Source organism: Myiozetetes cayanensis, unplaced genomic scaffold, assembly GCF_022539395.1.
Source record: "Myiozetetes cayanensis isolate MyiCay16 unplaced genomic scaffold, myiCay2020 scf7, whole genome shotgun sequence".
Lineage (NCBI taxonomy): Eukaryota > Metazoa > Chordata > Aves > Passeriformes > Tyrannidae > Myiozetetes > Myiozetetes cayanensis.
In genome coordinates this window covers 8,657,293-8,681,012 of record NW_026087964.1, presented here as the reverse complement: position 1 = coordinate 8,681,012, position 23,720 = coordinate 8,657,293, and the positions used below count along the sequence as shown (strand labels likewise).

The window sequence follows — 23,720 nt, the reverse complement described above, 5'->3', positions numbered from 1 at the left end:
TTTTCACATCATGTCCTCAGCACTTCCTAAAACTGTAAGAACTCTTAGCAGAACATAAGAACTTGGTTATTTTCTGCTGAGTGGGAGAAGTACACTCTGAAAAGAAACAAAGGTCATCTTTCCAGGCATGTGTGTATGCATTTTTCATTTGGTACCATGAAATTTCATGCTTTTGCATAATATAGTGTGTCAACACACTTCTCCCTGTCTGTAATTCTGGTTGGTTATCAGCCGATCTGTGTAAGTAACCCTATCCACTCTTGACAGTTATGTAAAAAATATCTTTTTTTTTTATGGGCAGTCAAGATCAAAGGAAATACCACTTTAATATAGACTGGTATTAAAAAGGATCCTTCTAAATTATGTGACCCATAGTCATTTGGCTGTTCTGTTTTTGGAATTTTAGGGCTGTGACAAACAGTTCTTTAATGCATCTGTTCAGTACTCTAACATGGACTTGTTGTTGGATTACATTAACGAGCATTCTGATGAGTTTGGAGTGACTGTCCAGTATGCCACTGTTGGTGATTACTTCCAAGCGGTTTATAGCAGGAATCTGACATGGGAAATTCGGAACTCTCAAGACTTTCTCCCATATTCAACAGGTAATGAAGTTCACAGCTGCCTAATGTCTGCCTCGAATGTACATATGTAAAATTTTAATAATGGCAAATGAGAAATACAGAGGAAAACCACATTCTTCGTATAAGATTTGTTTGCCCTACCAGTTGTCATCAATAAACAGCTGGATCCCCACTTAGTTGTGTAAAAAAAGATGGTAGGGCCACAGTTGCAATATTTCTTTGGTACGTTGGAAACAATGGGTAAAGAAAGAGACAAAGAAAGAGTGAGTCTAAAAATAGGGAAATTTGACAAGCAATCTAACTTGAAGTTTTTGTTTTGCTGTCTGAGTAACAATAGAGTACGAAAGAAAGGTAAGCATAAGGTATCTATTTAAGTATGTAATGGCAGCCAATATTTTTTTTTAATGTGCTGAAGAAATGCATAAATACTGCACTAATCACATTTTTACAGTGAAAACAGTGAGCAATGAGCTAAACCTGCAGGCTTAGGCCACCTGGCTGAAATTCAGTAGGGTATTTTGGGTATTTCAGTTGATTGAGGAAGGTGAAAAATACTGCAAAGTGTGTAACACACTTCAAACCAGTTAGCAGACAGCAGTGGTAGCAAAGGTGCTTTGCAGAGGTGTATCAGCACAACTAACACAAGAAGTCTCTTGTGACATTGGAAGGGTCTTGTGTCAAGTCCATAAAGCAGAGATCCTAGGACCCATTCTCCTTCAAATATAGATTTTGACTATTTGTTTCATGTTTGGGTGTTTAACTTGAAATTCTTTCTCTTCTCTGCCTTCCACACAATAGCATGCATAAATAACTAGTAGCGTCGTAGGCATTCTGCAATATTAGATGTGTATCTTATAGCTCTCCTCCTCTTCCCTCAAATTAAGCTATAGTAAGGACACAGTCCTCTAGGATCCAGGGAACTAAAAGGAAACTGATAAATGGAAAGATGCCTAGGAACAGATGGATGCATGACCAAATAAAACAATGTCCCACTGATACAGTTTAAAACAACTGGATTATGCACAGCTTAAAGCAAAGGTGGAAAATGTGACAAGGACTGATCTGTGAATGTCTGAAAGTGAAGCGACAGGTAACCAAGGGACCAAGGCAGTCTGCAAGCTCTTAGGGTATTTCTGTGTTAGTACAGTGGAACAGGAGTTGGGAAAGTGAAGCAGTTACTGTTGAGGATTCGATGTCCACACTCTTAAGTAATTCCGGGGAAATTGGATATAATCTGGTCATATGGGCTTGAATGCCCGTTAATGCTTGTTGCATCTCATCAGGAGTCCAGTTTGTGAGCTGCAAACCTGATCTTTTATGTAAAGCGAAGCGTACTAGGTAAGAATGGCCTGATCTAAACAAAATATTAATGTAGATGAACCCCTAAAGTTTCCTGAAGGAGAGAGTCTTGTCTTTTTCACTAAAGAAGATGGTCTTAAATTCTGAAGGGGGAGGAAGAAAATTCTGTCATAACAGAAGTCTCAAAAAGTAAAAATACCATCAGTATTTTTGAAATTTCATAATATGATGTGGCAGAAATTCATTACAGCTGCTTGTTGCTTACTTGCATCTTACATGCTGCATTAACTCAGCTTTTCAAGGAGAGCTGAAAAGTACAAAGAAGACAGGAAAGAAGTCATGCCATACCCAGCATCCCTTTAATTCTTTTCCCCAATAAATTTATCCTTTTAGGCCTTATATCAAAGTATGCAGAGAGAAGACACAGCTAACTTCTCTGTCTCATTGATTTGTTTCATTACCTGGTTTATTATAAAGTGTCATGGATATCACTAGAATACCTATCTGTATAATTGTAGCTACCACTGCTTCATCACATTTTTTTGTCACTGTGGATGTATATTTCAGGCTGTTCTGTAATGTGTCTGTTAACTTTTCAGTGAGTAAAAATAACCATTGCTTCCTGTGAGTCATTGTGTGGACTGATCCCTGGCTCCCTCACCTCCCTCTAGGGATTGTGTCACATCTAACAACTTGCTGATAAATGCATTGCCAACTCTAACTGCTAATATCCTTTTGCATCTGGGCTCTTAGTTTTATCTTTTGGCATAATATACCGGCAGGAGTCAGTTGCTATTAACTTCCATAATAGCAGCCCCTTCAGTGTTCCAGGTGGGTGCCCACACATAGATGCAGTTTTTTCCCCAAATGGCTTTTTGTACTTTACAATTGCAGTATAGATTTGAGTGCACTTTTCTCCCACATACTGTTTTGCTTCTTGATCCCCTCTCATTCTTGCTACGCCGTTTTTTTTTCTGTGAGTCACTTATTGGGCTCAGTGTTACTTCTCTCAAATTCAAGTTTTAAGTCCCAGGTAAGTATTTCCTTCTACTCTACATTCATTGTACTGTGCTGCTGTGTGTGTGTGTCTCTTCTGCTTGTAACCTTGAAAACTGAAATGGAATTCATTCTGTTGAAACTTACAGCCTCTTTAAGGCCAAAAAGAATTTGTCCTGGAGTTTTTTGATCAAAAGATCCTATTTTCTAATTGTTCTCGTTGATCTTAGGCTGGTAGCAGATTGTTACGTTTGCATATGTGCACTTTAGAAGGCACTTTCTGCAACTTCTTTTTGGGAAAACTATCAGTGGTTTATTAAAGAAAAAAATCCTCCCCAGACAAACAAAAAACCCCCCCACACACACTCAGTAGAGATTTGGAGGTTCTAAAAGCAAATATTTGTTTTCCTTGTTCACTCTGTGGGATACTGAAACATTAGCACAAATGGACTATTGAAATACTTTCCAGTGTCCACTTGGGGGCATCTTGTGATGTAGTTTGAAGTGCTGGAGTAGTTTGGAACCATCACATCACTACTTCTACTCCATTTTGAGGAAATAAAATTTAAGATAAATCCCCTAGATTAAAAGTTTGAAAAGTAGAGAGCTTATATAAAGCAGTAACCCAGGATTGTAATCTACTTTATTAATGACTAATAATAATACATGCTTCAGTGAAACTTTGGAAGATCTCTTGTGCAGGAGGAAACTCCTGCAGACACAGGTTACCTTAGTCGATGCTGGCTTTTCATCAGCTTGCAGGTTACAAGGCCTGTAGGAAAGGTGGTAGTTTCCCAAAGAGCACATTTATGGCTGGGTTTCTTCATAGGCTTTGTGACTGTTCTACTTGATGGCTGCTGTCACAACCCCCCTAGTAGTACTCATATAAGAAGCTGTACAGTAATAGCCTAATAAGTAACAAGTAAGTGATAACTGAAGTGGTGTTTTGCCATGTATTGGATCTGTTCAACTCTTCACAGAGCCATTTCAAGCGTGGACTGGGTTTTATACCTCTCGGAGCACGTTGAAAGGAATTGCAAGGAGAGCAAGTTCACTGCTTTATGCTGGAGAATCCTTTTTCACACAGTACGTCCTGAAACACCCAGGAGGTTCTATTTGCAAGTGTAAAGCCTTAAAGCAACTTCAGAGTCTTAGATGGGCAGTTTCAGAGGTAAACATTGATTTTTTTTTTTTTTTAATTTGAATGAAAATGTTTATTGTCCAAACGTAAAGCTTTGCATTTCAGCTGTAGTGTCTCAAACTTGCTTTTGTGTTTTTGGAAATAATTTTCCCCTTTTGCAAGTCATAAGTAAAAATAAAGCAATTTTTTAAAAAAATATCTTGAAACATGACTTCAGCCCTTTGGCCATGCATTCAAGACATGGTTACTGGCAAATATTTTCTTTAACCAGTGAAAGAGTATGTGGTTTCAAACTTTGCATACAAAATTCCTTGTATTCATTTTAGTTTTATTATTTACAAAATTGTTCTTAAAAGAAAAAAAATACCAAAAACTGAACTAACTAAAAACCACTGATAATCTCTACTTCTGCAAGTTAGAAGAAGAAGGACAGATTTGTTTCTTCAAAGTTCAGCAACTAACTGATCAGCCTCATACCATTAACCATTTACAGTTATCAGTGCTTTTGCTGGTAATAATTCTTTTGTCAGCTGAGGACCAGATCTTAGTAGGAAATGAAAAACCTGTCTTGTTATGATATTTTTGCTGCATTCTTGGTTTTGATAACTTTTTTTTTTCCTCTAAGTGTGTAACTTCAGTCATTTCTAAATGTTAAAAGAGGAATATGTATGGAGGGAAATCTGCATGCATCTCGTCTTTGATCATTTCATGCAATATATAGAAATTTGGAGTAGGCAAAATGTGAATCTGTGAATATAGCTGCAACAGCTTATTAAGTTATATGTCTTAAGTTTAGTGGATCATGTAAGTACAAATGCAAACCTTAAGTTGTCTTCCTGTTGCACCTTTCAAACCACCCTTAAATGTAAGGTCCAGCACCACGATGGTATAACAGGCACAGAGTCTCCCAAGGTGAGGGACATGTACATGACTAACTTGATGTATGGAGTGTTCAACGTAAAGAAGCTGATGGCTTCCATAATCTTTGACATGAACGATGCAAAGAAGAACAGAGAGGTCTATTCTTCTGTTTACCCTAAAGACTCAGGAATATCAGGTACTTTTTACACAGCTTTTCCAATTTTCAAGCTACCTTATGAGAGCTATCATGTTTTTCCCCAAAACAATCAATGTGTTTTGTACACCTGAGTTCTGTCAACCAGGGCTGGAAAATCCTGCTAGACCTGAGGCATGCTCAGGTAAATTCATGTGCTCTCAGACCTCAAGTGGCTGAAACCAGGACCCCTAAACTGATGTTAGGCAGAATCCTACCCCAGTGCATATATTCTGCCTGGCTCCCAGATTCAGACCTCAACTCTAAAACAGAGGGGAGGATGAGGTGCTGATCGAGGTAATTACTAAACTAACCTTACCCTGCAACATAGCATTACATGATAAGAAGAATAGTCAGAGTTAAGAAATGTTCTTGCTATAATGTACTGATAGCTTGTGTAAAAAATGTAAAAGGATTTTTAAGGAGTCTGTTCTAAAGACTGTACATTCCCTTTTATCTTTACTTTGGAAACTTTTTAAACTGTCATATGTAAGCAGTGCCGTGGGCTGCACAACAGACCAATTTGGATTTTTACAGGGCTGTTTTTAGATTAGGCTTCTCATTTAATCTTCTGTATAACTGTGATAAAATTAATACTGTGTGACAATGAGTTGTGGTAAGCAGCTTATTTTCACTAAATGCATTTACATTCAACTCAGGTGTCATTTTCTGAAGACATAGTCTCTTATGATTGGGTAAAGAGTGGAAGAATAAAGCAGAAGAGGATTTTCTCAAGTTCTAGAAAATGTTTTCCTTTTTTTCAATCATGAAGTCTTACTGCAGGCTTTTATGTTAAAATTTGTAAGATAGTTTTACCTAGACAAATTTCTCAAATGCTTATTAATAGCCTATTTTTAAAATGCATAATATTAGTGACTGATAGTTTTGTTTGTTTGCATGCACAAAGGGGCTGCAGAGGTTGACCAGTATGTTGTTGTTTACAATCCACTGGCATGGAACATCACTACCTTTGTCACAGTTTCTGTGGGCAACTTGGCAATGAGTGTATATGATGAGCTGGGGCATCCTGTACCTGCACAGGTATTTTAACTTTGTTTCTTCATCTTACTTTTCTCTCACTTGTCAGTTTTCATTGAGCTGATCCTACCTCCTGTCAAAGTGGGATTTTCCTAGTCATCCTTTAAGGGTTTTTTAATTTGCTTGCTTGGTTTTTTGTTTGTTTTTTACTTCCCTGTTCTCTCAGCAGAGAGACTTTTTTTACTACATAAAAAGACTTGCTGCCTTTATATTGTGTTTGGTTTGTCCTTTGCATGCCTTCTGTGTGGGACATGGCACTTCTTATCTTGTCTTTCTTTCTATAAAAACACTGTTTCAAATAAAACTATTTTCATTGAAGCCCCGATTTACAATTGACAGCTCTGTGTGTGCAACTGACAGATTGCCTTGGGGAGGGAGAAGAAGAGATTTAAGAAATGTAGGTCTTAGTTACAAGCCCAAAAGAAGCTGGTGTCAGTCAGCTGCCATTTGACAGCTCATTCTGTCATAGCCAAACTCCAAGACACATCCAGCTGTTCCCTGGGAGGGAACAAAGTGGCCTCAAGTGAAATCTAGCACTGGCCTTTCTCAGGACAATCTGCTGCAGAGAGTGCATTGTCATCGATGGCTCGATAAACCTCTAGGAATGCTTCCTGCATATAAGGCCTGAAGAGGCCTGATGCAATTCCACATGCTCCCCTCTGTCCCTGAGATGCCAGATAGCTCAGCGAGTTCTGCCAGGGGGACAGAGTTTCTATTGCCTGTGGCTTATGGTTGTCAGTGTACATCAAGGCACAGTGTGGTCAGGCAGTGATAACAACAGCTCTCTCCTGTTCCTCTATACGTGATGATGGTGTAAGACCACGCTGCCTTTTCCTGGAATCCATCAATCTCGAGTTAGCACATGGTCATGCTAATCTGTCAGTCACCTCCCAGAAGTCCTTCTGTCTGAATTACTTCAGGCTTGTAAGATACAAGGAAGGGATTGACACGTATTTAAAGCATTTATTCAGGATTTAGGGTGCCCTTAAGTAAAACTGTCATTCTTTATTTCAAAAAGATGAAGTTCTGTGTTCTGGAGTTGCTCTGTACTCTTTTGCTAGAAGTTACTCATATATTCATGTGGATAGTCACTTGAGGCTAAATGAAATCTCTTTAGCAGTAATGACAGGGTGGTTTGGGGTCTTTTTTTGTTTCCAATATGTGCTGTTCAAAAGTGCATTCATACCACACACTCCTTCCTTTTGACAGAAAGAAAGCTTTAGCTCAGACCATTGATGTATGTGACTGAGAGGAACTGAAGCTTGGCAAGTGCTCTGGTGCCTTCTGCACCAGATGCATGAGTTGTATTATGTATGGAGGGATCAGGAGTAGACCCGTTGATGCCACTGCAGGAGGTTTTCTGTGGTGTGAGTAACTGGACGTATGCCAGTCCACAGTATGAAGTACAGACAACTTGCTTTAGTTTCTCATTAGTCATAACTAACCTTTTTGTGCACATAATCTGCTCAGTATTTATCTAGTCCCATTTTCTTGCCCCAAACCAGAAGTGGTACTAAATTATATAACTATACCAGGCAGGATACATGTCATCGAAAGATGGTCAAAAACTGTTGCTTAAGGTATTTCAGTATTAAGTAACACTGGTGTTCTGTTTACTGTTCAAAAGTCTGTTACATACTTCTGCTTCATTTCCATGTGCCTTCCTTAAAGGTGAGGGTGCATCTGGGTGCTTTCTCCTTTTTCCATGAGTTTTCTCTTCCTTGCACTAGTCACGTCCCGTATGTGTCAGTCTCTTTTTTGTCATTTGACTGATTAATTTTTGATTATTTCTGCTCATGTAGACATTTTGCAGTGCAATCTTAAATCAGAATCTACAATTCCATGTTCACATTAAAATAAGCTTGAACCTTTTAATTTGCTTAGTGACCTTCTTTCTTTCACTAGAAAGGCTCAGCTTAATCCAAGTTCAACAGACTTAAATTAAAAGCAGCATGAATTTATAATTTAGAATTATAGGAATGGCAGGTTTAGAGACTTACTATTAAAGTAGTAGCTATTTTTTGTAATTTAGGGCTTATGGCACATGAAAGAGTTGCCTTGCTAATTAATCTTCTGTAATGAAGCATTGTTGTGTATGTTAATGTACAGGTTCAAACCTCAGTGGAGTCCCCATCTACCTATGATCTGTATATCCTAGTTGCAATAAGTGGTCTGAGCTACAGAAAATACAGTGTTAAACCCTTGGATGGTAAGCAGTCTGCATTTATTGGGAGATCAATCAAGTACAAACGAAGAGACATAACTCGTGCAGGTCAACAAAGTCAACAGTTGTTTCCTGTGGTTAACAACTGCTACCAGGTGCTGTTTGACCAAAGCACGAATCTAATGCACAGCATTACAGAGAGGTGAGACTGCCTGCTTGGTTGTAGTAATGTTTCAGATTCTGTAAATCACTTTGTAAAAATGAGTCCAAGTACTGTGTTATGTGTCTTAATTCCAAGACTCAACGAACGGGATGTCCTTAACAGTCTTTACAATTCTATTTTATCTCCAGTTCACATGTCCTCTTTACAGGAAACTGCAACACTAATATAGGTGTGATTCCATGCTATTTCTGCGATGGTGCCCTGCTTAACTGTGTAATTGGGCTACGATGACATACCACAGTAATAACTAGTAGATCAGCAGAATCTTAGTGTACTTCAGAATGAAAGGGAGTTATGAATTTGGGTTTGTATTAAAATTACTAAGTAAGCACATACACTATGGCTTCACAATGAGCCTTAAGTGATAAAGCAAGAGCTTGCTTACACTAATGGATAGTGTTTGCAAGTCCTGTATCGCCCTTTCTATGGTAGAAAGCTACAAAACTGTTTGAAAGGAAATATTTAACTCTGGAATTTCCATTTAATCAGGCAGATAAAATGGCAGAATAATCAAGATTTAAGTGAGATTTGAAATTTGCAGGGGATCTTTCTCAGCTGATAAGAACTGGCCCAATTTCTTCAGCTTCAGTGGAATGCTCTTTTTGCCTGTTCAGGCTTCAGATTATCAGCTATTATATACTGATGGAAGATTTGACCCCTTTGACATTGCCTGGTGACAACTAAACCTCTCTCACCTTTGTGATTTTGTTCTTAATTCTGCCTCCTAGAGCAAGAACTTGTTGTCCAGTATAGTTAAAATCAGCTTTAGAAGTATAGATGGGTCTTAACTAAGAGCCCTGGAGTAAGAATTTTCTCCAAGGGCCTCCAGATCATAACTGTCTCCAGAATCTATGGCAAATATAATGAGGAAGAACAAAAATCTAAATTCAGATTCCATTTTTCTCCATCCTGTTCTGGTAGGCAGCAAGAGCTGGAACTCAGCACGTAGGGGAAATGAGATATTCACTTTTCTTCACAAGCCTTCAGGCACGCTCAAAATGTTTGAGTTTCAGCAAGTTTGCTTTGAGGTAATTGGAAAGAGTGAGGTATCAAGACACAATGGGAGGCAAGGTTAAAAAAAAATTGGGATCTTAAACTGTGAAGCCTTTTAAGTTCAGCTGTGACAGTTAGAACCTCTAGATCCTGCCTCTGCACTGGAAGTGCCTCATAACACAATTAGTAGAAAACACTTGGGTATGTTTTCTCCTCGGTCATTACAAATTGTGAGTAGCTGCATTAACATGAGTTAAAGTGTTTGACAGTTTATATGCCAGATGACGTGATTTTTCCTGTTTTCACAGCAAGTTGCCAAAGGCAGAGCAGGTAGCTGAGGGCAGAATCTTGTTGGCTTTCCAGGAATTGTGATAATAACTCATGAATAGCTAAATTGTAAGCTTCGGGGAAGAGAGGAAAAGGCAAAGTAGGTACTGAATGAGCGTGAATGTCATTACTAGTGTTAAACATGGGAACCTGCATTGTGCTCATTTACCTAGCTACAAAGTTAAATGAACCTGATTATTCATTATTATAGTGCAATGTACCTAATTTTTGTGAAATGGGTAGTTTTGATTCTGTAGCAACTCACATCAAAACAATGAGCTTATGTGGATGATGTCTTAAGATGCTTCTTTCTCATGAAAGCATAAAAGGACGTAGAAACTCCATTTATTTACACACTGACATATCTTAATGGGAAGCACTTTAATTTCCAGCTGTCCTCATTTCCTTGTTACAATATAAATTATCCACTGTGAGGAAACAGATTTTTTTTTCCATCCTCATTCCTGTTACAGTTCAAATTTGCATCTGTTATGTACAAAATGTGTTTGCAAGTGATATAATTTTTCCTTTTCTATGGACTCAAAGGGAGACTAACCAGAGTGTCCAGTTGACCCAGGAGTTCCTTGAGTACCATGTGAATGGAGACACGACAAAAGGGCCAATTTCAGATAACTACTTATTTGGCCCAAATGCTTCAGCTGTTCCAGTATCAAAAGCAGTGGGGTTGGAAGTGGTTTCTGGAGCCTTGATGACAGAGATACGGCAGTATTTCTACAGGTATGATATCATTACAACTTCACTGGAATGTTTAATTTTCTAGATATGTATATGGTTAATTCTGTATAGCTGCTCCTAAACAGTGAGCTCTGTATACTGTTTAGGATTTAGACAGTAGAACTAGCATGCATCTGCTAAATGTAGTGCTAAGAAAGCACCTTATTTAAATCACAGAACCACAGATTTGTTTGGGTTAGAAGGGACCATAAAGATCATCTAGTTGCAACCCCCCTGCCATGGACAGGGACAACTTCCATTAAACCAGGTTGCTTAGAGCCCCATCCAGCCTGGCCTTGAACACTTTCAGGGATGGGACAGCCACAGCTTCTCTGGGCACCTCTGCCAGTGTCTTGCCACCCTCTGGGTAAAAAATTTCTTTGTAACATTCAATCTAAACCTACTCTTTTTCAGTCTAAAGCCATTCCCCCTTGTCCTATCACTCACTACATACACTTGTCAAAAGTCTCTCTCCAACTTTCTTGTAAGCATCTTCTAGGTACTGGGTGGTGCTGTAAGGTCTCCCTGGAGCCTTCTTTTCTCCAGGCAATTCTTCCAATTCTCTCCAGGCAACAATCCCAATTCTTTCAACCTGTTTTCATAGGAGAGGTGCTCCATCCCTCTGACCATCTTCATGGCCCCTCCTCTGGAGTCCCTCCAACAGGTCCATGTACTTCTCACATTGGGAGCCCCAGAGCTGGACACAGCACTCCAGGTGGAGGCTCATGAGAGTGGAGCAATGGGGCAAAATCACCTCCCTGGACCTGCTGGCCACGCTGCTTTTGATACAGCCCAGGACACAATTGGCTTTCTGTGCTGTGAGAGCACATTGCTGGCTCATGCCAACACCGCCAAGTCCTTCTCCTCAGGGCTACTCTCAATCCTTTCTCTGCCCAGCCTGTATCTGTGCTTGGAATTGCCCTGACCCAAGTGCAGGACCTTGCACTTGGCCTTCACAGTGTTCACATGGGCCCACTTCTGAAGCACATACTGCTGCAGGGAGGGAGGTGAAGATTGTTCAGAGTGATCTTCTGTGGTTTGGTAACGCAGCTTCTGTTGGGAAGCTGGTTCTGTACAACTCAATGAAAATTGCAACTAACATCTTAACATGGGTGGAATTTGGACATAATGATTAATTTTTAGAACTGTGAATATCTTTTTTACAAGCAAATTGGAGAAAGGACTCCTACAGAAGGTCAGTCTGATCCCTGATGAACGAGCTCTTTTGAACCTGGCCATTTGGTTCGAGCCTTTTGCTTTATATGGCATGGTACAAGCATTGGAGTTGAGAAGGACCTTTGGAAAACAATGTGAAATTCTTTCATCAAAGTTAATGTTTGCCATATTGAAAAAATGTATGTATTCTGTACAATGTAAATATATTGCTTAAGGAGTCGTAATTATTTTTAAATTTGTTGTTAATTTCGAGAAAAACAGAGCCTTTACCAGTCAAGAGTCCCCTTTACACTCGCAACACTAAGGAAAATGGTAGGATATCAGTTACTCTAGCTGAATATCTATATATTTGAAAGTTAAATTGAAATTTAAAATAATTGCACAGGTACATGAAATATATAGAAAACAGGCAAGAAAGTTGTCTATGTTTAGGATGACGTCATGAATGCCTTGCAAGTTTTGTATATACATAACCAATCAAGTGCTCCACTTTATAAACTCTGCATCTTTCTTCTCATTTTCACAGTAATATTACTTCTCAGGATTACCTGTATGCAGTGTACACCAGGATTTATGCAGTACCAGAAGGCTACGATGGGAAGCTGCTTTGCCATAGGATAGAGCAAGAATACAGTGTTGGGCCTTTGGAATTAAATCGTGAAGCAGTTCTAAGAACAAGCACAAATTTGAACACTGAGCAGCTTCTCTACACTGACAACAATGGATATCAGATGCAGAAAAGACTGTTCAAGGCGTACGTGAATAACACAGTGGCTCGGGTAGGCACGAAGGTGGAATCCAAAGTCAGTTGTGTCTTATCTTTGCTCTCCATTACTGATGCCTGGGTTAATTTTATCTCTGCATGACTTGCTGTGTGATTACAGAACTATTATCCTATGGTCCAGACTGCCTACATTGAAGATGATACCACAAGGCTGATGCTGCTTGCGGAAAGAGCTCATGGTGTATCAAGTCAAGGGAATGGACAAGTGGAGGTAACATATAAATTAATTCTTTTTTCTAGGAGAGCATAATTTCATGGCTGTTGATAATGTAAGTAAAGCCTGATGGCTGATTACTGTTGTGACATTTACCTTCCCAATACAGGTGATGCTACACAGGAGGCTATGGAACAACCTTGAGTGGAACGTGAATAACAATCTCACTTTAAATGACTCTTCAGTGGTTCGTCCTGTAATTTGGCTCATTTTAGGAACTAAGGCTGTCACCAATGTTTTGTATCGGACAAGTGGACTGGCATTAGAACATAGGCCAGTAGTAATGTTTGGAGCATTATCAGGTAACTCGTTCCATTTCCTGTGCTATTTTTAGCATCTGAATGGCTTATTATGTTGCTTTGATTTATGCTGTCAAGTTTGTAAGTGCAGACTTGAAGCCTCCTGTGTGGCAAAGTTAGTATACAGTGAATTAGGAGGCAGATTTAGAGCCTGCTAATTACTTTGCATTATTTTCAAACATGGATGTTGTCCAAGTGTATGAAATGTTTCTCTTGTTATGTAATTATCTCCACTTTCATAGGAGAATAAATTTTAAAGCATCTAATGAGAACAAAATGTTCACACAGGGAATTAGTGGAAAGTAGCTAGTTCACCATATATCAGCTTCCTGGATGCTGAGTCCTTAATGACCATTTCTGAGTCATTCTTTTAAAAATATTTGTTTGGCTTATTAACTAAAACTGAGGCCTGGTAGTGAAATAGCAATTTCAAACTGCGTTAAATTTGTTTTATGGAAAGCTCTGATGCACTTCTCCAGCAGTTAAAATCATCCTGCCCTCTGTTCTGTATCTTGGAAGGCCTTGGAGGAGAAAACGTAGCATCTGCCTTTCCTCTGCCTTGGCAGAATAAGCAAAAATCCCTTGACCCTTCCACTGTACCCTAGCCAGGCTTGTGTGTGTGATGGATGTTTAGTGTTTGCTTTGTTTCACTTTGCATGGAGGAGATAAACCAAAGCTACCTGGACAACACCAGCAGAATTCAGTCCACGGCTCACCTGTGACTGTGCCACCTAATCTCCATCTCCAGACCCTGAGCATTCCAGGGTGGAGGTACAGCTCTAATCATGCAGAGCAGATCCGCAGCATCCGCATGGGTAGGTGCCTTCAAAAGGGGTTGCTGGATGTTACGCTTAAATAAGCTGGGTTTATTCTGTCTTTTGTGGCTAGTACTTGTATTTATTGAAACTGTTAAATTCCTCAGTCATGAAAGTTAATTGTGCTGTACGATTTCTCTACTCAAATAGTAAGATATTTCTCCTGCATGAGTTCTTCATGCTTGTTAGTGACATTCCTGTCAACAGTGGGAGCTGGGTATTTCTTGATGTTAGTCCTCTTGCTAACTTTAAAAAATGGGCATTAAGTTCAAATGATGAGAGTGTAAAGTTAAAAAAAAATAGTTTAAAAGTTGGGTTTATTTTTAAAGCAATAAAATATTTGCATTTTGATTTCTCTTGAAGGTAAACAGAAGGAAGGTGATGCAGATTTCAGTCGTGTCCTCCTAAGAATTAGACACTTGTATGAAGTTGGAGAGGATCCTGTGCTGTCTAAACCTGTCATGGTAGATCTGAAGGTAAATCTAACACTTCAAGACAGAATACCAATTGAGGTGGTTTTGTTCCAGAGAGAACTGTTTCTGGAATGACACATCCTGTGTGCTAGAAACTCCACAAAAGACAGATACAAAAATATTAGTATACCTTTAACCTCAGAGGGAAGTGGGCCTTTTTTTCTTTACTCAGCTTTGCAGCACAGAAGCCATTACTTCAGATGAGGTTGCCGTAGGCACAGCATGAAGATCTGCTTAAATGTGGGTAGGACTGATTCTGCTGAGGTCTTGGTTGTGGAACATTTCCTGCCATACCTTAACCAGTGTAGAGAGTAGGATTCTGTTTTGTTGTTTCTTTGGTTATTGCAAGTTGTACCTATAATTAATGAAACATGGACAAGATTAAAGGAAACAAACATTTTTTCTCTATAGTTTATTTCTGCAAGTTGTTAAAACTTTGGTCACTTCCATCACGTACTTGCATTTTCAGTTTCTTGTTTATTGGACTTTCACATGGAATTATTTTAGAATCCATGGAAGGCAGTTATTTTAAAATACAAAATTTTAATTGTCATGACAGAAACAAGAGGAGTAAGGTGTAGGATTCACTGTTTTGTTTAAAAAAGTGCAGTATGATGGAGAGATTGATAGGCTCTTTGCCACAACACAGAGGAAGCTTTCAGCACCTCAGCTGCTTAGTTTGAAGCCTGGTGAATCTCTATTTGCCCTTTGCTGCATGACCTTACAGATTTTTTGAAGTTTCTTTGCTCTGCTTAACAGGGCAATGCTAGAGTTGAAAATTCTACTCTGGTCTAACTGAGTACTAGACTGGTAGGTGTGGTACTATTCTCAGTAAACTCTGGTTTGATTCCTGGTGTTTTCTTTACTCAGTCTTTGCTTAAGGGATTAGGATCAGTGACGGCAGTGGAAGAGCGATCACTCACAGGCACCTGGGATGTGAACACTTTGAAACGGTGGAAATGGAAGACTGCACAATATCCAAGCAAAGGTAGGTGGAGTAAGATGGTTGGTGTCCATATTGTTGTTGACTGTTGAAGCTTGAGGAATAGGCTAAATAAAAACATCCAAAAAATTACAAGATTAGAAATGTATTATTGTTTTGTGTGACAGACCTGGAACCTGTCACAACCTGCAAGTAGTAAAATTTAGCTAAGATTCCCTGCAAGTACCAGACTTGTGTATTTCTCTGGTGGCTTGTTTTGCTTAGAAGTATTTAAAAATCGTTAAATCCTCCTAGAGTTGCCTTTGTCCAGAAAGAAGTGGCTACTTCACAAAATCACACTTCTGGCACAGATTGGTTTTTTTAGATGCTGATGAGTGTTTATCTAAGCTTAAGCCTGTGCTGCAGAAAAACAGACAGCTGCAGTTAAAAATCTCCACTGTAATCAGCTTAAAGGACTCTGTGGATATGATTCAAGTGAGGGCTGGCACTCAAGTCATGCTGTGGGTGACCTCATTTCATTTCTCATTCCCGTTAGTTGCTTGGACATTGTCCTTGCTGTCATTTACATCCATATATGTGTCTTGTAAAAAGCTTGCAGAGGTTTTGGGACGTGCTGGGTGAGAGTTTAGAGCTCTACTTGACTTGCAGCTAGGAACTTCCTTGCTGTTTATTCTTCATGAAGAAAAAGTGCATACTGGGGAGTCATTTCACATTTTCTGTGTATGTCAGCGTGTGAAAGGAAGATAAATTTTTATATGTTTGAATATTATGAATGGGTGCATCTTAGGCTCCATATTACTTGTAGTTTTAAGGAGGATAATCTCCTGAAGCACTGGCTTTTAGGGAAGGGATGGGTTAAAACTGTTGTGATAGAATAATGTGTCCATTGGAGTAAAGCTACTTTAATACATTACCAACGGTTTTGTGTTTTACAGGATTCTTCAACAGCACAAAGACATCAGAAAATTTTACAGTAACTGTTTACCCAAAGGAAATAAGGACTTTCTTTGTGTACTTTCAGAGTCAATAAAGTTTGGCAATGTATTTCAGGAATGAGTATGTAATACCGTCCAATTTGTATGTCAAGATACAAGTGATGATCTTGAAAAACATTCTACTATTAATGAAAGAAAAAATAATTTTTGAATAAATTCTAAATTGAATTAAACTGTTGACCTAAGTTGTGGGTATTTTTGTTGATTAATTATTTACAACTCTTTTTTTTTTTTCCCCTGAAATTTTTTCAGTGCAAAAATGACCTTGGTGTTGCAAAGCAAGCATATTGGACATTTTTGTGCTTGCTGTGGATGGTTTTAAAGTGATTGATTCTATAACGCTTCACTGGGGAGCACTAACAAAGTCATATTAGTCCTACAAATTTGAATTGCTTTTCTTATTAGTGGTGATTTTAAGAGTCTTCTTAAGACTTTAATTGTTAGAGGAGATGACTTCCAAATCACAGAATAGTGATTTGACAAATGATGTTCTGTTCCTACATGCAAGGAGAAATGTCTGCTGTGTTTCAGCTTCTTTGTCTTTTGGGCAACAACTGCAAACTTTCTACTTTGCTGTAAACTGAAATGGAATGTACTGGTTGTATTCCTTTGCCCTAAGTTGATTTAAATTGTGTCTCCTAAGGTTCAGAACTGATGGACTTTGCCTGACAGAATCCTGGTCCTGGACGTTCACTCTTGTGTTCTGGGTAAAGGGAAGCTGGTTTGTCAACAGAAGGTCTCTTGCCCTATGGCCAGTAACTTACAGTAACATCATGTAACCTGAAGGAGCAATATTATTCTTAAGATACTGTGAACTTACTTCCTTCTCAGCTCAGAGAATGTGCACAGTGGTAGCAGGAAATGTTTCATTAACAACAAATCGAGGTTAATTGTGGAGTGCTGTGTGCAGAGGTTAAACTGGCAGTAAGTGCAAATTCTAAGCAGATCTGAATGAGCACCAGCAAAAGGAAACTTGAACAGCAACTAGATTTCCTAATAGCTGGTGTGCATTTACGTCCAAAATAAAAACTGCATTTCTCTATTTTTCTTCTTAGCTCTAAACAATGTGGAGCTATAGAATCTTATTCTTTTCACATGCCATTGGGCATCTCTACTGTTTTACTTGTTCACCATGAAAGTACCCATATATGAGATGAGAATCAAGTCAGTCACTTCACTGCAGTGATAATGATGAATTATGCTTGGTGCAACACTGTGCAAAACTGTATTTCTGATGAGTGAAACATAAAACTGAAAGAGGAAACAGAGAGGAAAATGGGTGCCTTTTCAGCCAGTTATAATCCCAGATCTAGAATCACATAAAAATGACTCTGATTTACTTCAGCTGTTCAGCAATAATTAACTCCACTTGGAGACACCGTTCAAGAACAAAGGAAAAAGAGTGAAAAGGGCTCTTCCAGAATAGCTGTTGGGAAACAGTTATGCTGAAGAACTGTGCTGGTGGTCAGTTTTGCATGAAGACAGCCTGTGTATACTCACTGGTTTCATCTCATTAAAATCACTGCAGAAACTACCACATTCACTTACTGGATGAAGAAGGGTTGTTTCATATTTCTATTGGTTGTTTTTCATACTTGGCTATAAATACTTGGTGATGTGCCAGTCTGACCTGCTTTGCTGCAGTGAAAGCCATTTTCCTGCAACATTAAGCCCAAAGGGGAAGCACATAGCCCTGTAAGTAGGAGGCAGTAAAGTGTGATGGCAGGTGTTTCTCACTTTGTTTTGTGTATGTATTTGGGAAATGAAGTGTCTTCAACTGAGTCGTTTTCTTTGCTTGTACATCTTCTCTCCTTCCCTGCTTGTTTCTGCCATGTAATATAATAATTATAATGTGTAGGTTATACAGGGGTATGATTATAATTTGTGTTTTTGTGACTGAATCACTAGTACATGTGATGGGAACAGCAAGTCATGTGGGTAGATCATAAAAATTGAATTGTATCTTCAGTGACCAATGGCATGGTCAGTCCTGGCCAAGCAGCAAAGGATCCCACAGCTGCTAACTCTGGGTGCTGCTTTGCCAGATGGCAGGTTGATAAGTTTCTAGTAGGATGCATTAGAACAAATCCTACAAAAACCTTCTTACATGGGATAATATAAACAGGAATACCTTATTATCCCTGATTTATCTGTTTGGAGGGTTTCTGCTTTGATCTGTGGAGACTTTATGATTTGAAAGAGAAAAATAATTGAAAAATATTTTATCTGGAGTTATTTCAATGCAATTGGTCATCAGGAGATAATTTGCCAGAGTCAAGTCTTATATCTCACCAGAGACATCCAGGACTGGTCTATAAAAAGCATGGCATTCCTGCTAGAAGATGTTGTTGCATAGTTTATATGTTATTTTTCCTGAGAAATCTCAGCCCAAGCAAAAGGAAGCCTGCAGGCCTCAAATCTCCGTAGAAGGACCCATTTACTAATCATCCTTTTTCTTCCCTCACATATGGGAAGATAGTGAGGAGAAATACTGGGGTGTTACATGAAGACTCGATAGAAATCAAGCCACTCTACTTAAATACTACTACAAACCTTGCATTACACAGGATACACAAGAGAAAAGAGGATTGATGGAACGTTATAACCAGAGGACAAAATCACGTATGCATGCAGCGTACTTGTGCTATGGTAAATAAAACCTTGGTGCTGATTTTGATTTCATACACACTCTTCTCAGTGCTGTGACTTACACCTCAAAAATGCTGTGTTGCAAACTCTCAAGCAAGTATGACGTAAGAGTAAGGAGAAGGAAGAGGGTTTAGATCCTCTTTTTGAATGGATTGATCCTGGTTTTTTTGAATGGATGTTTCAGTATGCCTTCAGCTGATACTCTTTGAATGTGACAGAGAAAAGTTTTGGGAAGACGGATTTGTGGAAAGCATCCGTAAGAGAGTGGCTGTAACTGCACTGAGCAGCTGTTCTGCAATCATCTGTAGCACACAGGTGAATAAATATACACATTTACAGAATCCAAATTCATCAGTGCAGTTTCCAAGGTTAACTATGATTAAGTTGCAGAAAGAAAAGAAAAACTATAATAGGATCTTTCTGTTGCAGGTGCTTCCCTGACCGGCATGGTCATTTTGTGTGCTGCACTTACCCTGGCAGCAAAGGTCACTTAAGAAATTCTGTCACCATGTTTTTGCACCCCCTCAGTAGTGCTGTGATGAGAGTTTGTGAGGTTGTGTTGTAAAGCAGTACCATGAAGTAACTAGGGCTAAAAATAAACCTCTCAGTCAACCCCTTTTGCTCTGTGCTAGTTCATTTCATCTCTGACAGTAGATGCTTTGGATTAGAACCAAAGCATCTCTCAGAGTAAATACAAGCTGCCATCAGCACTATGGGAAAAGCTTCACCTAGTTTCTAGACACATTTTTATTTTTTTTTTTAAGTTCTGTCATTGCAGTTTTGAATGTTACCCAACTGAAAGTGCTTGTGGGGCAATTTTGTCTAGCCTGCTAACTTTGCATTTGAAACATCCATCCAGGGAATAAATAAGTTGAAAATGGAAGCAATGTTTTGTCTTCCAGGCAATGTCTCTGGCCAGGGAATCTGATTCTGGGTTGCAGCCAAAACTCAGTGCTGGAGAATATTAATATTATAAGAATATTACAGTTATCTACATTAGTAGAAAATTTTTTAATAATTGAAGGTAAATGATTTCAACATGACCCTTAGCCTGACAATGTAACTGTAAGTCATTTTAACTTCTGCTTAAAATCTTGCTGAAATAAGCCTTAGTTCATGTACATGGCAGTGGCATTGCATTAATGCAGCTGCAGCTGTAGAGGTAGTGGTGAGATGGTTTGCATACACAGTGTGGGGTCCTGGATTGTTTCCACTGACGTTGCAGGATGCTGGAGCCACTGCCAGTGTGATCTTGGAACTCAGCCTTCCTCAGCTGCTCCTGCCAGTGGAGCTGTGCTGCTGTTAAGGCAAAAATACTAAAGCCCTTTTCACAGGAGGAAAGAATTTAGGTGAAATCTCAGCGAGATGACAATGAAATGGGTGATAAGGAAAGATAGGACCATACTTGGCTTCAAAGTAACCCACATACAGTCACTGTCTCTGGCTTTGGATAAGGTTCATTGGGTTGGCTGGAAGAGGCTGTGTGGTACCTAAAGAAATTTCATCTTCATAAAGTGCCTTTAAATGAAGAGTTTTAAAAGGACAATGACAAATGCTCCCATGAAGCCACTCTAAGTGTGGAAAAGCAGTTCTTTATGCCATACCAGAAGAGTGTTGAAAGGCAATTAGTTAGGACACAGTTTAAAATTTAAAGAACAAATGTTTTGGTTTCACACAGGATGGCTGAACTCTAAAATCAGAGACACAGCTGTAGCAGCAGTTTCACAGAGTGTAGGGAAAATTTGAGTTGCATTTAGGTTGTACCATCCTCACCACAAGGGAAGAGGAAGTTAAGCTACAATTCTGACATGATTTCATTTGATGTTTTGTTGATCTTTAAACAAGACACTCTAATGCAAGCACTAATAATCTTGTGTGATGATCATAATTTCACTGAAACTTCTTTAGCAATGTGTTTTGACTGCTTAGGTAAGCACTGTTTATTTTCGTTGGGTTTTTTTTAATAGTTAGGCACCAATAATTCTTGAGCTGGATTTAAAAGTCTTATGGTATATCCACATCAAATACACTTGTGTGTGAGACAAGGAGAATGTTAACTATATTTTCATAATACTGAAAGCAAGATTAAAATGCATGGGGAGTCAAAACGCATTTTCACAAAGAGATTGTTGTAAAAAAAGTGTAGAGGACCAAATTGATGACTTAACACCCAAAATGATGTTCATTTAATGCAAGCATCGTCTTTCTTAGGCCTTCTGACTTGAATATTTTTTTTATGACAAACAGGGAATGTAGAATGTTACAATGTTAATGGTGTTTTGTTTTAGATAGGTACTGAAATGCAAAGCAGGTAAGGTTTCATGATTCTTATTCAATACAAATTGCACTGTATAATACTGAAGGTGTTCAGTATAAATTAAAAAATGCAGCCAAAGAAAGGGAGAGATTAAGAGATTAAGCAAGGGCAGAAGGATTTTTTTCAGTGAGATTTTTCAGAAAAGCGGTAAAGTCACAATATGGAAATGTGGATAGCACAACTGTATTTTAAATGACAATCCAAATGAACAGGAAAAGTGAAATTACTGATCATTTCTTTAACACTTGAACAGCTTCCAAGTTGCCATTTGCACGTAATCAATTCTTTCCCTAATTCTTTCTGCTGTTTATATTACTCCTACACTGTCTGTATTGTTCTCTGCAAGTAGTTGACCGTTGTGTTGTGGAGAAGATAGAGGTGCCTAAGTCCTTCAAGTATGATGAATATGTGGCTTTGTCTATGGACAGAGGAGAAAAGTTTCGCTGCATATTTCTGATAAAACTTACCAAATGCCATTTTCGGATGAGATATGGGAAAAATGATGTCATTAGTTATATGTTGGCATGAAATGTGCCTGAGTGACAAACAGGATAAAATTTGGAAGAAAATCATGCTGTTCACTCACATTATGAGTAGTTCTTCACTTTAATAGTATAAATGTTAGAAAAAAGGAAATTATAATTCTTCATGCAGAGTATGAAACTAATGGTCTCAGCGGTCATGGGGATAGATTTGATTGGATTAGCACTTTCATGATGAGCATCAATGCCATTAGAACGTAAAAAAAGTTATCTGATATCCCCACAGTAGATTTCACTGGAAGAAAATATTTTATACAGTATTGCACAGTATCTCATGTATCATTTACTTTGCATGTGGACAGTGAGTGAGAGATTCAAAGCAGGAAAAAGTTTGATTTCTTCTGATACTGTTCAGCCTTAGTTAAAAGCCAGACAACACACCTGGTGAGACAACTGGGGTCTACATGGCATGTTGTATGCTTGATAAATGAAGGAGGTGAATCTGATGCTATAAACTACTTTTCAGCAAAAAATTAATGGAAGAAGTTAAAACTAAATATAAGAACCCACCTGTAAAATGCTGTACACTTGTTACTAATTAGAAGCAGCGCAGGATAGGAACTCCTGCACAGTGACAAAAATTGTAGTGGGTTTTTCTTTAATCTCTATGAGTTTTTCACTATTAACTAATAAATCATTTTGAGTGACTCCTTTTGGTCATCCTTTATGTGGCAGGTAGGGTTTAACATCCTTCAGACTCAACCTCTCTTTATAAGGCTTTTTGTGGAAAGTACAAAATACGTTTGTTATCAAGTACACATAAAATCTTCATTTACTGCACACAAACAATGATGGAGGACTTCAACACACCAGATTAAAAGTTTACTTCAGCCAGAAAGTAAGTGACATCACTGAAGGGAGAAGTGGGTAGTAACTAATCTTAAAAGTTAATGTCATATTGATTTTACAGCATTAAAAATTATTTTAAATATAGCTGTAATGACATCTATTTGCTACTTTAACCTTTAAATCTATCTGTATTTCTCCATTAGCTACAGGTCCCAATAATTTAAAAGGCATCCAAACATCAACAAAAATATATCAACTGGAGACTATTCTGAAATTGCTTGGTTTTGGGAAAAAGGTATTATTATGAGGTATAGAGTAAGCTGATACCTTGTTAATAAAGCAAACATCACTGAAAGTGTATCATCAAAGGTTGTCTGTGTGTCCAACATCACCCATGAAAACAAGGATGTGCTAGCCATAAAATCTGCCAAAGTAAATGACACTGGATTTTACTACTGTGAGATGATTATTGAAACACCTTTCTATAAGAAATTATGTGGAAATGGGACAACAGTGATTGTCGAAGAGATAGTAAGCTGGCAAGAAGATAAGTGTGCCATTTCACTTATCATAAAGGTTCTTTAGTTTGAACTATGTTCAAACATGCATTTCCTGCTTCTCCCACATCCCTCCCTCAACACTGTGGGTCTCAGGATGAATGAGACAAACACAAAGAGGTCCTGAACAACTCTTGATGACAATTGACTTAAACTCTCTGCCTTGATATCCCCTGTGTAGTGTTTGTTTTCTTCTCTAAGGGTTTGCTAATAGAAATTATTACTTAAGGTTGACAAAAAAGCTGTGCAGTACCTGTGTGTTTCACACAGGACCCAAACACAGTTCCTCCTCAGAAGGGTTTTTTTTAGGATAGACGTGAGATACTGACTGAATCTGCCATGTGGTAACATGGGCTGAAACAATCTCATGTTAACTCTGTTCAGTAATCTGTACCCTTTACTAACCTTTTTTTTTTGTTGTTGTTATTTTATTATTCTTTATAAAAAGTGATAAATACATCAATATGGAACATAGAGCAGTATGGGCTCTGTAAGGATTTGGGTCCATAAAGTTGTTATCACAAACTTGTTTCTACAGGTTGTGTCTCCACAATTTACAAGTCATGTGCTAACATTTACAGGGGAGCAATGTGAGGTCTGAATCGAGCATTGA

General features: G+C 38.5%; 1 protein-coding gene across 2 annotated transcripts in view; it reads left to right on the top strand.

Annotated features, from left to right (window-relative positions):
• The window catches only part of MAN2B2 (mannosidase alpha class 2B member 2), a 34,056-nt gene extending 15,121 nt beyond the window's left edge, over positions 1 to 18,935 (top strand). The window contains exons 7-19 of one of the 2 annotated variants that reach the window (XM_050338168.1): positions 407 to 605; positions 3,860 to 4,050; positions 4,891 to 5,077; positions 5,982 to 6,115; positions 8,222 to 8,478; positions 10,366 to 10,557; positions 12,257 to 12,509; positions 12,615 to 12,725; positions 12,838 to 13,030; positions 13,693 to 13,842; positions 14,206 to 14,318; positions 15,186 to 15,303; positions 16,194 to 18,935. In XM_050338168.1, the coding sequence (XP_050194125.1) occupies positions 407 to 605; positions 3,860 to 4,050; positions 4,891 to 5,077; positions 5,982 to 6,115; positions 8,222 to 8,478; positions 10,366 to 10,557; positions 12,257 to 12,509; positions 12,615 to 12,725; positions 12,838 to 13,030; positions 13,693 to 13,842; positions 14,206 to 14,318; positions 15,186 to 15,303; positions 16,194 to 16,288 (2,193 nt within the window). In that variant the 3' untranslated portion in view covers positions 16,289 to 18,935. Of the gene's footprint in view, positions 1 to 406; positions 606 to 3,859; positions 4,051 to 4,890; positions 5,078 to 5,981; positions 6,116 to 8,221; positions 8,479 to 10,365; positions 10,558 to 12,256; positions 12,510 to 12,614; positions 12,726 to 12,837; positions 13,031 to 13,689; positions 13,843 to 14,205; positions 14,319 to 15,185; positions 15,304 to 16,193 lie in introns of both variants that reach the window. The other variant, XM_050338167.1, reaches the window with a different exon arrangement.
• The last annotated feature ends 4,785 nt before the right edge of the window (positions 18,936 to 23,720 follow it).